At 36.4% G+C, this 17,075-nt stretch overlaps 2 protein-coding genes across 2 annotated transcripts; both read right to left on the bottom strand.

The window, feature by feature from the left end:
• Positions 1 to 145: 145 nt before the first annotated feature.
• ECT8 (evolutionarily conserved C-terminal region 8) lies at positions 146 to 4,137 on the bottom strand. Its single transcript, XM_008227756.3, has 9 exons — positions 3,633 to 4,137; positions 3,453 to 3,523; positions 3,004 to 3,163; positions 2,862 to 2,923; positions 2,294 to 2,704; positions 1,679 to 2,212; positions 1,348 to 1,560; positions 1,089 to 1,241; positions 146 to 679 (listed from the first exon to the last, which is right to left on the bottom strand). Exons 1-9 carry the CDS (start codon positions 3,667 to 3,669, stop codon positions 644 to 646), a joined length of 1,677 nt encoding a protein of 558 aa, XP_008225978.2. The 5' UTR covers positions 3,670 to 4,137; the 3' UTR covers positions 146 to 643.
• A 6,258-nt stretch (positions 4,138 to 10,395) lies between these two features.
• Positions 10,396 to 13,583, bottom strand: NANA (Eukaryotic aspartyl protease family protein). The gene is made up of 2 exons (XM_008227755.3): positions 12,501 to 13,583; positions 10,396 to 11,394 (listed from the first exon to the last, which is right to left on the bottom strand). Exons 1-2 carry the CDS (start codon positions 13,166 to 13,168, stop codon positions 10,572 to 10,574), a joined length of 1,491 nt encoding a protein of 496 aa, XP_008225977.2. The 5' UTR covers positions 13,169 to 13,583; the 3' UTR covers positions 10,396 to 10,571.
• Between the last annotated feature and the right edge of the window lie 3,492 nt (positions 13,584 to 17,075).

The following is a 17,075-nucleotide window of genomic DNA, read 5'->3' as shown; positions in this document are numbered from 1 at the left end:
TTTTAGTTTTGATTAGCTTCATGGGCTTCTTGGCGCATTTTTTAGTTTTCTGCAATTAATTTTTTTTAGATGAAGTTAAAAAAACCTCTGGCAAGGCAAATCCTGCGACTTTTCTGCAGTTAAAAACGTAGCAAACTCGAAAAGCTCGACAGCAAAATGCACTTTAATTTTCTTTAATTACATTGAGTTTAAACTGTAAACTAATACAACCTGTCGGTCATTCATTGCAAGTAATTTACTATCACCATCTTTTCTTTTCCCTTTTTTTTTTTTTTTTTTTCTTTTTTTTTCCTTTCTACAATTACATTTGTGAATTGTGATTATCAAGAGAAGAGGAGAAAAGGGTGGGGAGACAAAAAAAACCAAAAACCAAAGACTTTATGCTGAAAGAAACACTAGTGTGGGTAGGCAGGGGAGAGAGGTTGGATTCCACAAGCAATCAAAGTGGATGCATTCAAGCTGTTGTGTGGGCTATAAAGAAACCTCCCTGGTAGCCAAAACCAGCATTTTATATCTCATTCATTTGTTGGGAAACAGCTACACATTATACACTTTTATGATCCTTCCTTTTGGCTTTCAGCTCCAAATATTCATTCATTTTCCCATTTCCCTGCATCCTTCCTTTGCCTCTAACCTGAGGCCCTTACTCAGCGCTGATACTTAACTCACCTATTTTTAGCTGCAACATAAAAGAAGAACTTTTTAGTAATAATTCCAAGAGGAACAACTATGCATGAGTGCCTTAGAAAAATTTAAAGATAAAAAAGAAAATTGCAATTATTATCCTTTTTTGAAAGAATAGAATAAAGTCAAACTCCCCATTTCAAAATTTCTAAGGCACTACACTCTCCACTTTGTTACTTGCATAAGGAACCCTGCTTTATTCTTAATTTTATTGTAATCAAAGAGCATCATCTTTTCAATCTTAATATTAACCCATCCACCACCTCAGTTGGTGATCTTGACAACTCATGATTCTCAGTTCCTCTCCATGCATTCACCAAAGCAGTTCCAATAACAATAGAAAACTAGGAAAGAATTTTGATTAGCTGAAAAAAAACCAAGAGAATGGATGCGAAGTCGTATACCTGCAGATCATAGTAAGGTGTAGACTGCCTGATCCTCTTCTCGTGCATCACCTTCTGGCGGCTTTCGTAGAAATCAAAGTCGTCCAGTATTGATGTCTTTGACAGATGATTTTTAAATATGTTCAGCATTTCAATACCCTGAAGGAATTTCACCTGGAAATACAAGATAACCTCAGAGTTATGGTTGCTCTGACTGATCGACATCTGAAATAAGATATAACAGTAATTTAAAATCAAACAACTATTTGGAGATGCTCACCTCTTGCGTGTCTCTGCTATTGGTCACAGGCTTGTTCTCATTATTCTCAAGAATTATATGCCGTAACTGAGGGTTTGGGACGTCTTTTATGATATGCCACTTGACTGGGAAATAACCATTCCATTTATCCTGTTGCCAGAAATCCATGCTCTTATTAAAGTCCACACGGCCAATCATCTCAGCTACTCCACAAAACTGACCACTTGCATTAACCTGAAACGGAGCACAGAGAAAGAAAGAAGGCATTAGTCACTCATTTCAGAGGCCAATAGCCTAAAAATGTGCAGTCGGAGACTCCTGCATCCAAATTAGGTCAAATTCTAGAGCATACCGAAAAGAAAAGGAACACGGGACACTTGCAGCCTTTCTGTGCAACCTTCTCCTCTGCATCTAGATAAGCACTGTCCAGCCTCTTATTCCCGTTAGGAGTACTAGCCCACACATTGTACTTGATGCTCTTATGAATATCATCCTCACTGTAAGACTTGATAACAAAGAAAAGTGCTTGCTCATATTTGGTTGGAAAGTCAGGAAGGTTATATTGATCCTTTCTGATGGCAGAGGCTATGCTGTCGCACTTTCCATTCTCCTTTTCAGCTCCAGACAACAATGCACCTTTAGGGTTGGTTGATCTGGGGCCATGGTTCTTTTCATTAAACAAACTAATATCTCTAACACCATTAGCCTTACTTCTTGGTTTCAACTTCTCAGAGCCACCCCAACCCTTCGCATTTGCTTTTAAAGTTGGTGAATTGTTTGGATAGAGCAATCCACCAGTCCCTTGGTTATAGACCGGAACCTTTGCCACAGAAAAGTATCCTTTGGCTAGTGCTTCTGATTGGATACTTGGGGCACGTGCTGAGGCCTAAAAATCATCAGAAAACAATTAACAAAATTGCACAAGGTGAGGGCATAAGGCCAACAGAAGAAAGAAAATATACTCTACCTTGTTCACTGGTTTTGGCTGATTAAGTGCACCATAACCTGATTGAACATCCAACGGTTTAGGAGATTTAAACAGTGGAGCACGATTGTGACTAGGGGAAGAGAAACTAGTTTTAGAGGGTGGTGTTTCTAAAACTCCATTGTAAGCATTTCCAACTGTTCCATCTCCAACAAGAGATGGATCCCACAAGTAAGGTGATGGGACTAACTCCCCATAAGGAAGATGAGAGGGGTTATATCCAGGGGAAATAGGAGCTTGGTACATGGGGCTGAGTGGGGGATACATCTGTTGACTAACATATTGTCCATCACTACCGATTGTAGTTATGGGCATGTATGGCGCGTAAGGATCGTAGCCAGGCTGAAATCCTGGCATCAAGTAGACAAAAGATCCATTATCTGCTTGCATGACCTAAATGAAGCAATAGTGATTATAAGATCAATTTGTTACAATAAGCTAAAGGCATGCTGAAATCTACAACTTGAACTCCAATATTCAAGCTATAGGAATCCAGATATATACTTCAATGTTGTTCATAGGCAATTGTGAAGAAGATAAAGGAACTTACAGGGTATTGCATCTCCATCCCGGATCCGCCAACATAGTATCCTTGGTTTTCCATATCATAACCTGTAAACATGCTACTGTTAGATGGGAAAGTACTAATAGGATAAAAGTCATGGACTGTAAATGAAGAAGCTGCAGCAAACCTGGATAGGTGTATCCGTAATACGCAGTGGTTGGATAAGAAGTCACGGATTCATAATCTGCATCTGCATCTGCATCACCTTTCTTGACACTGGCAGTTGTATCTCCCACAGTTGATATGCATGATGCTGTATCAGATGGGCTTCCATCCTTGGAGAGGGCCTTAAGATGAACAAAAACATACCCAAATTCACAAATTAGATATTATGAATTGCATAAGAAACATAAAAACCATGCTAATCTTGAATAGATATTAGATATGTAACACTGGTAATTGAATCTCAGCCTGAAAATTTGAGCTTTAGGCCTAAAAACCAAGTACTTAATGAATTAAGGAGATGAAAATGAATTAAGGAGATGAAAATTTCTGTAAAATAGCTGTAATAATTGGAGGTAAAAGATGAAACTGACAAACGATTGTGTGAATTGAAATAAAGGAATGGAACAGTACCAGATTGGAATGGAAGAATTCAGTGGATTGAACATGCAGGTTTGTTTCTTTTTCTTCTTCTTGTTTAATTGCTGATCATAGAAAATTGAAATACAGAGTTAAGGCTCAATCACCAGAAAAACACAAACTTCTTCCTTAACAAAATTCAGAGAAAAAAACAATAAAAGAAAAGAAGATTACAGTTGTGATGAGGGTGTTGAAATTGAGGAGCAGCCATGGCCTCCAAAGACAAAGAAAATCCTTTGAATCAATCAAATGAATCAAACTAAAAATAAAAACTTGAAAAAGATATTTTTGGTGTGGATTAAAAACTGAAAAAGGGTATCCTATAATTTCTCGAAGGATATTATCTGTCTGTCTATCAATCTATCTAACTATGCAACAACACAACGAAACCGGCTATAAAAATGGCGCTATATAATCTCTGTTGCCCAAACTCCAACAATTCCACTGCAGGTGTGCTGCTTTTACTCCTTTTTCCACTTTTTTTTCTTTCTTTCTTTTGGGTTACAAAAAAAAAAATTTATATGCTCTCAAAAACCAACAACAACAATCACAGAATCATAAACAGAGAGAGAGAAAGAGAGAGAGAGAGAGAGATTGAAAAAGAAGAAAGAGAAAATGGTTTGCTCAAACTTCAAAACAACAAGAACAAGAAGACCAAACAGCTAACAAAGACAGAGACAGAGTAAAGTCAACAACGACAACAAATTTATGGCAAACGGACGGTGTTGAGGCATCCACGTCCTCTTTTCTATTCTGTAGCCAAATATTAATGGGAATAAAATTAATATTTAATGCCTTTTCTATGCAATGTATATATTATTCTGGTTGTACTTTCTTCTGTTTACTACTGTTCTTTCCTATTTCTGGAATCTTTCTATTTTTTTTTTCACCATCCTTTTTATGGGCTTAGTTACTATTCATAATCTCGTTCTCATTCATCCTATTATTATTATTTATTTTTTCATCTCATTATTCATCAATTATGACACTACTGCTTTTATTTATTCTATTATAATTAATTTCAGATATATTTTCTGTACCTATCTATCATCATGCGCGTCATCACCATTCACCAGTCCATGCACCAATTCATATCATAAAATATCACTATCTCTATTTTCTTCTTCTTGTTTCTTTTTCTTTTTCGTGGTGAAATGAAAACCATTCAATTCATTATGGTCTGTATAAAAACAATGGTTGCTCACGTCTCTTCCACCACCCACACCTTGTCTACTATGCTCTCTTCATTCCTCATCATCCATTTTTTTTTATTTTCTTCTGCTCACTCTTTATCCAGTTTTGTGTTTATTTTTCTGGGGATTTTAGATATGTCTTGATAATAATTCATCTTCTACAAATTTATATTTTTACGAAGCTTACCCATGAATTCTATATAACCAAATGAACATGAAATTTCCATCACATAACATATAGTTGGGTCACTGAGAAAAATAAAGAAATATGGACCCAATTTCTCAAAGTGAATGATGATCTTATGGTCATCTGTGAGCATGAGATGAAAGTTGACACATAATTAATAGTTGGATCAAAATCGAATTGTATAGACATTAGTTTTAATAGAAAAAATATTTCTTCAAATTTGAACCAAATTGGAGTTATACAACGAAGCGGAATTAAATGTCACTAGATCAAATCATCATTGTCGACAAAGTTGGAATTAGAAGAGAAGCCGGAGCCTATGAGGTTTCATTGACCATGATTAGTAGTAACCATGTGTTCCAATATTCGTCAACCTACCTTCCTTAGTTTATTCGAATACTTGAAACGCATTGATCCACATGTCCCAGTTGAGATGCCTTCCTAAAACAGGCGCATTATCATTGGACTTTATATATGCTCCTTTTTATCTGCTAAACCAGACTCATTTGATGCCACAAAAGATGCTTCAGCAAAAGCTCCTACTTTATTTTTATTTTTTTTGGAGAGAGAGAGAGAGAGAGAGCTCCTATGCAGCTATAAATTTCTAGTCATGCTGGAAACTGCAGAGAAATTTCATTAGAATATAGCAAATCGATCTTACCTAGAAATTAACACCGAGAAAAAGATATCACAACCCTCTTTTTCTGGAAAGTTTGGTTGAGTTCTTCTAACTTGCTGATCAAATAATTGTGGAAAGTCATCGATCAAGAGTTTAAAAATGCAACAAGCAGGTGCAAATGCAACATCAAATCATAGGGTTTGGATTAATATATTAAAAGAAGGTATGGAATGGAGGTGGTGCAACTTGGACTTTGATATAAAATATAAAGCTACCACCATGCTTTAGGCTTCAGCTTGGCATTGAATATTTGAAAATATTGTATTAAAACATACCTGAATTTATGTTCAATAATTTAGTTTCAGCCAAAAAAATAATAACAAGTTTAATAATTTACTTTGTGTTTGGACATTTCTGAAAAGCCAGAGATCTAGAACTAGAAGAAGGTCCCCAAAATAAAAAAGGAGAGAGAGAGAGAGAGGCAAATTTTGTCAAAGTTTTCTTAGTGGGTAAGGGTTCCTTCCCAGCCATCCATCCATCCATCCAAATTTCAACCATTTAAAACTATGGACGTTGGCCAGCCCCAATTTATTATGAACCCAATTTTTAAGAGAGGCTGGGGTGCCACGTTTGGCTTATAACAGATGGTGCGTGTACAGATTCATCAACACTGAAATATTGAACTGGATAATATATACATTTCAAACCATTTAAATTAGGTTTTTGTACTAATTAATTGGACAAAACCATTGCAAAAGGGAAATAAGATGGAAAACAAGCGAACCCTGAAACTGATCATTTTGGATTAAACATGTGTTGGTTAAATGGACTCAATCCTAAGTAGTAAATTTGCCAACAGGTATAGCCTAGTGGAAAAAAAATCTTAAATTGCAGATCAGTGGTTTCAGGTTCGAACCTTTGTGGCATCTTGGCAGTTTGTGTGTGAAAACTCCCCTCTCACTTCCTAACTTTGGCAAACAGAAAACCCTAATCAGCAAGTTGAATAATAATATTATTATAATAAATAAATTAAATTAAGCACCTTCATAGATGCATTTATGGGGAGATGCTTCAAATCCTCAAACATGTGTTTATCTTCTTCTCAATTATGTTTGCGTATGGATTATGTAAAGGTATGTTGAAGATGGTGTGATTTCGATTTGTAATAATAATATACAATGTTTAATTCCGCATGAAGACAAACACATCCCTTTACCTCCTTTAGCCAACACAAACTCTTCCAATTAAGGTAAGGTTTAATAGCTGTCTTATATATATTTTTATTTGTTTTCAACCCATCCAAAATGAGAAATGATGATTTATATGAACTGATGGATTACATGGTTTGGTTTATATATATAGAATTTTGTTTTGTGTTGTCGACATTGTCAATCGTACGCAAAACTAAGCAAAGCCCCAATGACACCAAGAACCCCAAAATTATTTGAACTTTGACCACACCCTTGTCTTATCTTATGTATGCCATTGCCATGAGGCATGCAGTGTAAATGCACCGAACAATTTGATCAATACACACCAACACCTAATAGCCCTCAGTCAACTCAACCAGGATTGGTTTTTTTAATATAATTTTGTGAATTTTTATCAGTATACTAAGCCGAAATGGGAAAGTCCTAATCAAATTGTTAGGTGTTGAACAAAAATGGGAAAGATAGAGTTGTCACTACCCCTTTCCTTTCCTTGGATCGCTTTCCATTTAGCATATATCGGCCAAGCCTGGAGAATTATTGTTGAGCCCCAAGGGCCAAACTATACTCCCAAAGCTCAACCCACTTGGATACTTTTATTGTGCAAAGTAAGGCTCTAGTGCTCAAGCATCAATTAGTTAGTAAGTTCATGACACTAATCACTCACTTGGACTCATTCTGCAGTATAACACATACACATTATTTGTTCTTGTTTACGTCCACATCAAATATTTCCGATAAAATTCACTCAAGTTGAAAAGCATTTAATTATCTAACTGTGATTCACACAAATAGACAAACACAATACTTTCGATCAACGATGAAAGATATTCAAGATAATGAGCAAATAGCTAAACAATTTCTTCTAAGATGAGTAAATTTTTATGATGATTATCTTTAGTGAGAACCTAAAAATGAACATTTCTAATAATGAAATTATAATATGGAGTATGTCACAACGAGTGGTTAGTATCGTATTAACTTATTAACTAGTTAATGCTTTAACGTTACTGATTGTAATTTCCTTGTTGTCAATGAATGGTGTAGGTAAAAGCCTCAAATTATGCCTGCATATATTTGCTGTAATTTTCCTTGTCAGTCAGTTAACACAACGAATTTATATTTTCAACAGACTGAGCAACAATGCTTGAAAAGTGCAAGTGCAAACCATGAAATTTAGAAACAACATTAGACTGTAAACTCACCAACCACTTGTATATATAAAACTACAAGTCGTTTGTATGCCTCCTTGCAGAAGTAGTCAAACCATTGGCTGAATTGATGTGAATCTTCACCATCCAAACTTATGCTGAATATCAATACGAACAATTTTCCTCAAAAATTTGTCTCAAATCATGCCCCCTATTTCTGGCTTTGTATTGTATGGCAATCAAGCCATTCACAAACTTGGTCTGAGAGTTGCGAGCAAATTTCGCTCATCCACTCTTTTTACATGGTTTGAAGAACCAAAAGACTTGGAATAATGATTTGTACAAAAGCGCGACTGCTTTTCTTTTAAACGGACTCATGAGGCCATGACCAGAAAGACCCAATTGTTTTCAACAGGCCAACTTTTGTTTTCCACCACAAGAGGACCCAAATCCATTTCAATAGAGGAGCTTCTAAATACACCCAACAATGTGATCAATAACACACCAGACATAGGAAAAAAAAAATCCAAAATTTTCCCAATTGTGCTTATGGGTGTGTATGTATGCAAATGTGGTAGCTTATTTTCTCCTTCTTTTCAGGCCAAAGAATAAAATAAAAATCTCTCTTGTCCTAAAAATAAAATAAAAATCTCTCTTGTCCTTTGTAAATATTAACTTGATTGTGTAACGAGTTACTCTCGCGTTGAGTTATTTGTACTTAGTCTCTTGATTCATCTATTTGGAAGGGTTGAAGTTGATTATACGAGCATCTTACCTGCTCCCATGTCCAAACCACGACTTTGCTCAAAGCCAAACCCTGGTCTCACTCATCCATAAGACCATAGCCAAGTCTAGGCCACAACTATATGGGTTTTTTCTTTCTTAATTTTTTTTTTTTTCCTAAAAAAAGGGCCAAGTCCAGGCAAAGAGAGAGAAGACGACACCAAAGTTCCTGATAATTGTATTATTAATGTAAAAAAACAGAAAGCAAACAATTGAGCTTGGCCCCGATGCACATGGAGTAGATAGACGTTTACATCTTGAGATTGGTTGTGTTTAAAGTGATGGCTAAATTATCACAAAATGATAAAAGTGGTGATGAGAGATGAGAGTTGGTGGCAAAGGGTAAAGCGCCTTAATTTATGTAATTTACATAATACCCTTCCTCTGATCATGCAGGTTCTAAATTCTATTCTCTACGTATTCAACTTCATCTACTGGATCAGATACAACGATTTATGTTGTCTAAGATAATCTTGAACATAACTTTATCTCTATTGAATTTAGGAGAGGAGAAGAGCGAGAGTCAAATTCTTGTCATTATAGTGTCACCAACTACTTGAGCTAAAAACCCCATATACAATTTAGGTTGCATCGACAATGACTTTGACAATTCTACTTTGAGCAATTATGGTATGTATAAACTTCAAAGTGAAAGGGATTGTCAACTAGCAATTAGTTGAGTGATAATCCTCTTCTCAATGTAAAAGAGGTTTCCAAGTTCAAATTCCCCTTCCGTCGATTAAAAAAAATGCAAAAGAGACGTCCTTCGTGCAATATGGATGACTTGCTTAACGCAATACATTTGTCTGAAACCGTTCAGGATCATAAATTAATGCCGTCTTATTAGATCAATTGGGACCTACAAGGATACTTTCATGCTTATTAACGACAAACAAAGAACAATTTGATAAGTGAGTCTTAACCAAGCAAGCAAGCAATCAATGATAAGCGTGCACGTCCGGAGTTGGTCTCTCTCATGTTTGTATAGGAAGGAAGAAGCTCACTGCTACTGATTAATCATGAAATGCCAATTGCATGAAATTTCTGTCTTGTTGGATGCTTTTGCACATTTTGTTTTGGAAGATATCATATGATATTCAGTAGAATATCTATGGGGATCCAAAAACAGGTGGTGTTCAAGTGGACTAAAAAACAAACAATCTACGCTTAATAATTCTGTGTTCACTTTCCCATGTCGACATGCCAATCGTTCACACTTACATAATTCTATCTTCACTATTCAATGCAGATTCAATCATTGATACTCGTTTCGAGAACAGAGCTCATTCATTCTTATTTTGGTTCGTTAAATTTATCACGTGATAAAAGAGCTAAATGTAAATGATCTTCTTAACTAAATCTAGAAACTTAAGCGTGCAGATAATGAATTCGTTTACGCATTCAAATCCAATAATTGTATGTCCACTTCCTACATTTGAGACCATCAATTCACACTTGCTTCTCAGCATAGATTTTGAGACAATCAAACTCAGGAAGTCTGTTGAAAAACCACCATACTCACTGGACATAACTAACACTTGCCAAATTATCCTACATTTGAGACAATGATCAATTCACACTTTCCAAATTATCTTTCACATCTATCAGTTCCAACATTAGTTTTACACTTATATATATTCTCTAACTTGAATTTCTTTATTTAAATTTATTAATGGATCAAAGAGAGAGGATTCGAATTTGAAACTTATATTTAGTCTGTTGAATTGAAACTGATATTATAAGTTTTATTCTTCTTATTTTATTATTTTTGTTATTCATAATTGATACAAAGAGTATTAAAAAAAAACGAAAATTATGATTTATGATCAATCACAAGATGTAACAAGAAGAACTGCAATGAATTTCACAACTATATATGAGAAGAAAGAGGGAGGAAAGAATTACAAGAACATGAATTCCAATTCCCATTTCGAAAAAGCAAAAAAGCAACAAACAAAAAAAGAAAAAAGAACTAGGTGCAGGTTGAAGGAGCAAAACCCAAGGTTTTCCGCACCAAATTGAATTCCCACAAATGGTTTTGCTGCAATATGTTGCCAATAACACAGGGGCCTTCAGTAGCTGAGACAAGTGCAATACACTTCTTCCCAGGCTCTATATCAATAACATAGTTCTTCACTGGTGGCGCAAACTTTGCTCCACCTGCAAAATGAAACACCAACTTTGGGACCAAACGGTCTCTATATCCTCTGGGGTCGAAGCAGAAGTCAAAACCATCGCCTCCTGATGGCAATCTTCTCAACTTTGTCAAAGGCTTTGTCAAGGCAGTCATGACAGGCTTGTATGCTGGCTTGGTCAGAAATGTTAGGCTTGAGCCTGAATCAAGAAGGGTACCACCATCAAGTTTTGGGTTCCATATGTGGAGTGGTATATTTAACATTTGGCCTCCAACGGAGATCCCCTGTAGGTGTACGCCGTAAATCGAACCTATACTACGGTCACTAAAAATCAGCTGTGTGTAGCTCATTTTGCCCTGCAATACAGCTTTCTTGTTGGCTCCAAATGTGAGATAACTTGTGACATTCTTGTGGCTCATGTGATCAAGCAGGCAATAAGACAACTTGCCACCAAATTTTAGAGCTGCTTTTGTTGCGAATGAGTACCTGCCAAATCCAAACCCTAACATGCCATCACTTCCTTTGACGCCTCCTTTGCCTAAGACGGTTTCCGTGCAACCAATTAGCACATCTTTCATTCTGGTTCTCTTACCATTTGACAGGGATGCTCTTATAATATCGGTGCCAAAGGTTCCCGATGCAGAAGATCCTTCCGCGTAGCTGATGAAAATAACATAAATAAATAAAACATATTAAATTGTTGGTCATCCAAAAAAATGAGTAACATTAATTTGGCATTGTTAGATTATGCAAGAAAACTTAAGTTGTTAGGCAGTAGGCCGACATTGTATATCATGTTAACACCCTCCCTCATGTGCAGTCTCATTCTACACGTGACGAGACAAAAAAATGTAAATAGAGCAGAACATATATAGGCGCAACCTCACCCTGCACCTTGCAACACAACAACGAAATAAGGAGAGATTAAGATTTAAGATCTTCTGCAATCAAAACTCTAACCCTCGAAAGATTATGTCGTTACTAGAAATGGCATTGCTACCATTGCAGCCGCAAACACATCCTAACAAGGACACAAGTTTATGTGTTTGGTAGAGAAATGTGAGTCATGTGACCCTCACCCCTACTTACAATAACTCCCATTTAAATCTTCTGCTGGATGTAGGTAAAGGCAGCGCTTACATCTTCTGCAGCTGATGAATTTGGGGTACTCCACAATCAATTGTATCTGATTGTTCATTAGACTTGTTAATGTTACAACTAATTCTGGGGTTATTTCCAACTTTCGCAGCAAAATGGTCCATGAACAATAATGGATATATGAAAATGATGATGCTAACGAAAGACCCTTATAACTCCTGGACTAACACATGACCACATATTTACGTTTGTATGCCGACTTCACTTTGGTATTTAGTATTCTTTAACACAGCCAAAACCAACCCCCTTCAAATAAATACAAGCTCTATTAATTTTTAGGTTGGCTTTAAAAACTAAGTGGACGTATGCATTTCAGAAATGGCACATGTTCCAACTACTTCTAGTTTGGATTGGATTTTCTCCTCCATTTCCAATCCAAAATTACCGCAAAAGTTTCTTCTCACCAATCCATCGGATCATAATTCACGAAAATTATTATCTCATCCCAATCGGGTACCAGATTTCTGGACCTCATCCGAAACTGGAGACAGGGTCTTTGTTCAAATTGGCATTTTCATTACCAAAACAGAGAAACAATAGGCAGAGAGAGAGAGAGAGAGAGAGAGAGAGATTGATTATGGAAGAACATGGGAAATTAAGAAATGTACCTGTATTCATATCTGCAAGAGCTTAAAGGGCTAGGGCATTTATTGAGAGAAAACATGTTGGCAAGATCGGACTCGCACATCTTAGAAGAACATGGAACGGGTTTGAATGTAGAAGAGCGATCTCTATTGAACAACCTATTGCGTTCTATCCTGCCTTTGCGTATGCCACAACTCTTACCGCAGTGGCTTCGGCATTTCACCCATGTCAGGTCATTGCCTGTACCTACAATCACCAAGAATTTCTGGGAAGGTGTTCCTACTTTGAGCTTCACCAGGTACTGCCCGAAACCATAATCCCAACCGGCATTCATCGGCATTACCATGGAGTCTTTTATTTGCATATCCATTCGCCTTGTGCTGTTGCTGCTGCTGCTGCTGCTGTTGAGGCCTTGATCATGGCCGTTTTGTTGCCTCTTTTGGGTCATCATCTGAAGTCTAAAGACGTCGTGGCGGTATAGCTCCTGGATGAGCTCTTGCTGGGTTGGAGGCATCTCTACATGCACACCATGGTCTTTGGCATGTGGAGAGTACCTGTGTATCATCTCCAGCCTCATCTCATCACCATTGTCACCATCTTCCTCATCATGATCTGCATGAGCAAAAGCAAGGCCATGGATGGCAGAGAGCAAGAAGATGAAGAAGAGGGTTGAACCTGACCTCAACTTCATCTCCAAAAATTTGATATGAAACAATAAACAAGGGGGAAGAAAACAGAGGCAGTTTGGCAAAATGTAAGAAACGGGGATGATTAAAAACAAGGGAGGAGAAACAGAACAGAGCTAAATTTAGGTCCTGGGGTTATGGGTTTGCAGTTAAGGCCCTTGTTGTGAGCTTTGGGTGCCTAATTAACACCTGGTAAACAAAGTAGAAAAACTAACCAATAAACCCAAAAGTAGGAGGAGGTTGGGGTGGTCTAACATCAAAGATAGTGTGAGGCTGAAAACCGTAAAGGGAGGCGCCTTTATTTTTTCTCTGTTTTTTTGGTCTGCCTCATAATTTCCTAATGAGTATATGTAGCCTAGGAATATGGTTGATATGCAATCATCTCTCTCTCTCTCTCTCTCTCTCTCTCTCTCTCTCTCATGACTCATGTGGGATTTATCATAAGATCACTTTGTTAGCTTAATGATGTAACAGTTTAGTCATTAATTTTACAACAAGCAAAAATTTCATGTATGTTATTAAAACAACAGTTTTTAGGTGCTTGTCGGAGGGACACGGTTTGAAATAGATGTGTAATGTAACGTGACAATATTAAAAACAAATGCATGAAATGTTCGTTAGTAAGTACTGCCTCATTAACTAACAAGCTTCCCCTCCACAACAAGGAGAGAGAGAGAGAGAGAGAGAGAGAGAGTAACATTTTGACTTGATCAGCGTGGCCAGCTGGCTGAAAATGAATGTTTGTTTTTGTGTTTAGGATTAATTACCATGACACGTTGTGCCGTTAATATATTTCAACTTGATTACTGATCACGATTCATGGTCTCTTTGAATTGTTGATAACCCATCATTTCCGTTCTACATATGCTTCTTTTATATAGGATGATTTTCTCTTCTTTTTTTTTCTCCTTTCTTTCTATTTTAAGAGTATTTTTTTTTAAACGGTTACAAGCTTGTTACTTCTACAAGGTTGCCCAAATAGCAAAATACAATGGTATATTTATACTGGTAACAACCTAAAACGGCTTCGCGAAAATCACACACAAAAGTTTATAGGAAGACAACGATTGGAAAAAGTGGACCAAATCGGCTTCGGCCTTGGAGCAGCCTTTGGCCCACATCAAACATGGCAAAATGGTCGGTTCTTAAAAGAATGGTGAATTGAACCTAGAATCTCAAGTGCCGATATAAATAATCTAAATCACTTCAGTTACTATTCCTTTGCGATCAAGTTGAGTGAGCCTAGAAATAAGTGTTTTTTTTTAGAGTAATGCTATTTAGACACACAACATTGACCACCTTAATTGACCATCTTATGTGACAATGATGTGTCATACCATGTCGATTAATGAATGTCGCTATGTCAATTAAAAAATCATAGCATTCCTAGTGAGTGGCCTCATGACAACATTTATTAATTGACATGACGACATTCATTGATTGACATGGCATGACACATCGATTCTACATAAGGTGGTCATTAAGGTGGTCAATGTTGTGTGTCCAAATAGCGTTACTCTTTTTTTTAATTTCGAAGTGCTAAAACTTGATACATCTTGTAATATACTAAAGGAAAACACCACTAGTTGACCCAAAATAAGTTTTAGGTCGAAAAACATAATCCCGTGATATAATGTCATATCCTAAGACTTTCTCTATATGTTATAGACTAAATTCGACAATTTGTCCAATTTTCAGTGTCCACCTTATTTGGTTATTGCATGACCACACTCAACAACAACGCGTCTGATTTTGAAGTTAATTCCAATGTTTTGAATTTGGGGGACTTTATTGCCCCCTTGAAGGCATTTTCCTTCAAGAAATATATATTCCAAATTAAGGCTATATATATAACATGAAATACTAGTCATAGCACATTTATATACCACATTGTGCAAATGACCCATTAATGTAATAGTTTAGAGTAATTGCTTCTCTAAGTAAGGTCTTGGATTTGAGTCCTAGCCTCTCTCTCTCTCTCTCTCTCTCTCTCTCTCTCTCTCTCTCTCTCTCTCTCTCTCTCTCTCTCTCTCTCTCTCTCTCTCTCTCTCTCTCTCGTGAGGGCTTTAGTTTCCTATTATCTCTTTCTCTCTCTCTTTGAATTGGGTTTTTATTCTTCTTATTATTAATTTTTAGAATTTGAAAATGAGTTGTATAGTATGGGTTTTGGTTATTTGTTGATAATATATTAATATTTTTGGATGAGCTTGTTCTATTATTTTTGTGTTGCATTGCATTTACTTATTGTTTTTATTTTTGGTTTTTTATAAGCATTTATTATGTATGAAGATGCATTTTAGGGTAATTCTCATTACGTTTATTGACTAGGTGTATTTTTCTCTGTTTATTAATGAAATTCACTCATACCATAGAGTTTTTAATGTAAGTTTCGTCTAGCCAACTTTCGAATCCTGGATCAATCACTACATCGTGTACCCCTCTCAATAAGAAAGGTCCTAAAAAAAACACATTGTGTACCACCTCTCTAATAGAGGTACCCTATTATATTAGTAGACTTCACCTCTATTAGAGATGTGGTATGTCTAGCATTATTACCCAGGTGCACAATTGGATGCTCAAAAGAAAAGGTCAATCTTGCTAGTAATTAAAAGATTATTTTATTTATATGAAAACCTAAAGAATGAGTAAGAAACAAAAACTATATCGTTGGGAAGTCAAAGCCTATACCAAGCATGTGTATGTAGTACATATATACACGTATGCGAATCCCACCAATGGAGAAGATCATGAGCTGTTCATCATCAAGATTTGACATTCTATGTACCAAATAAAAACAAAGATTTGGGTTTTGTTTTTTTGGTTTTTAGTTGTAAAAGCAATCAATTTCAAAGAGTTGTGAATGGAATAAGTAAGGATAATGGTGAGTAATAATTGTATAATCACCGTTTGGTAGAAGTGGCATGCAACTTGCAAGAGCAAAGAGGCTGATATTTCAAAGGCAAGAATTGGAAACAGCTAATATTAGACTATAGACTCACTATAGGCATCATCTTGATGTTGAGAGTTTGTAGCAGCAAATCTGCCATGTTACATGGAGATTTTGACCTCTTCCTTCCAAGTTCCAACCCCATTACTTGGCCTCACCGGCAATGGCTTCGTTCTCATATTATTATAAGCCAAAAACCCACCACTTAGAAGAAATAGACTTTTTAGGAGCATTTGCTAATATTGCTCAAGTGCCTCAGATTTGTGGCACTACTAAATTAAGCCAATATTGGATTGTACTGAATATGATAGACCTAAAAGAAGAGGAAAAAAGCTAATGGACTCATTCTATAGTGAGGGTATTATCTGAGATCCTTAGATGAGGTCCTATTTTTTAATCGTTGGATCAAACTAACCAATTTAATATGATGACTAACCAATTTGATCATATGATTAAAAAATAGGTCCTTATATGAGGGCCTTATCACTATATAAATCTACAACACTAAAGACCAATGGAGTCGTCTCGCATGATGTACGTGCTACAAGGCCTCACATGAAGAACAGGCAAGTATGTGTTTTGGCCCAATATGAATAGAGGCTTAAACTTTAGACTTGAGCAGGATGTGCAAATCTCCAATTAAATAGACCTTTGATGGATAGCATCGTGACTTGTATAAAACTTCTAAATCAGGAGTTTATTCTGGCAAAGAAACCTGAAAAAACTAAACTTTAATATTGTCGACTGGTGGTGGCACCTTGTTTCGTATAGTAGCGCCATCTCCAAGCATGCTTTCATTACTTGGTTGGCAATTAAGGAATGACCAACTACCATAGATCAGCTTGCTAGAGCAAGTTTCACAGAAAAAAATTGAGTTTGTGTTTTTCTGTCATCAACCTAAATGGAAAGTAGGGATCATCTCTTCTAAGATTGCAGCTTTATCAGAAGGGTTCGGTTTAAGCTGC

Source organism: Prunus mume, linkage group LG3, assembly GCF_029339155.1.
Source record: "Prunus mume cultivar Tortuosa linkage group LG3, ASM2933915v1, whole genome shotgun sequence".
In the NCBI taxonomy this organism is placed as follows: Eukaryota; Viridiplantae; Streptophyta; class Magnoliopsida; order Rosales; family Rosaceae; genus Prunus; species Prunus mume.
This window is presented reverse-complemented; position numbering and strand designations above follow the sequence as displayed.

What these genes read in the sequence shown, in the direction of transcription:
- ECT8 (XM_008227756.3), bottom strand. Translation starts at nt 3,669, where the DNA reads ATGGCTGCTCCTCAATTTCAACACCCTCATCACAACT. An exon ending in ATAGCAGAGACACGCAAGAG is followed by an intron (nt 1,242 to 1,347) that starts GTGAGCATCTCC and finishes TTGTATTTCCAG; the next exon opens with GTGAAATTCCTTCAGGGTAT. An exon ending in CACCTTACTATGATCTGCAG is followed by an intron (nt 680 to 1,088) that starts GTATACGACTTC and finishes TTTATGTTGCAG; the next exon opens with CTAAAAATAGGTGAGTTAAG.
- NANA (XM_008227755.3), bottom strand. Translation starts at nt 13,168, where the DNA reads ATGAAGTTGAGGTCAGGTTCAACCCTCTTCTTCATCTTCTTGCTCTCT. An exon ending in TCTTGCAGATATGAATACAG is followed by an intron (nt 11,395 to 12,500) that starts GTACATTTCTTA and finishes TATTTTCATCAG; the next exon opens with CTACGCGGAAGGATCTTCTG.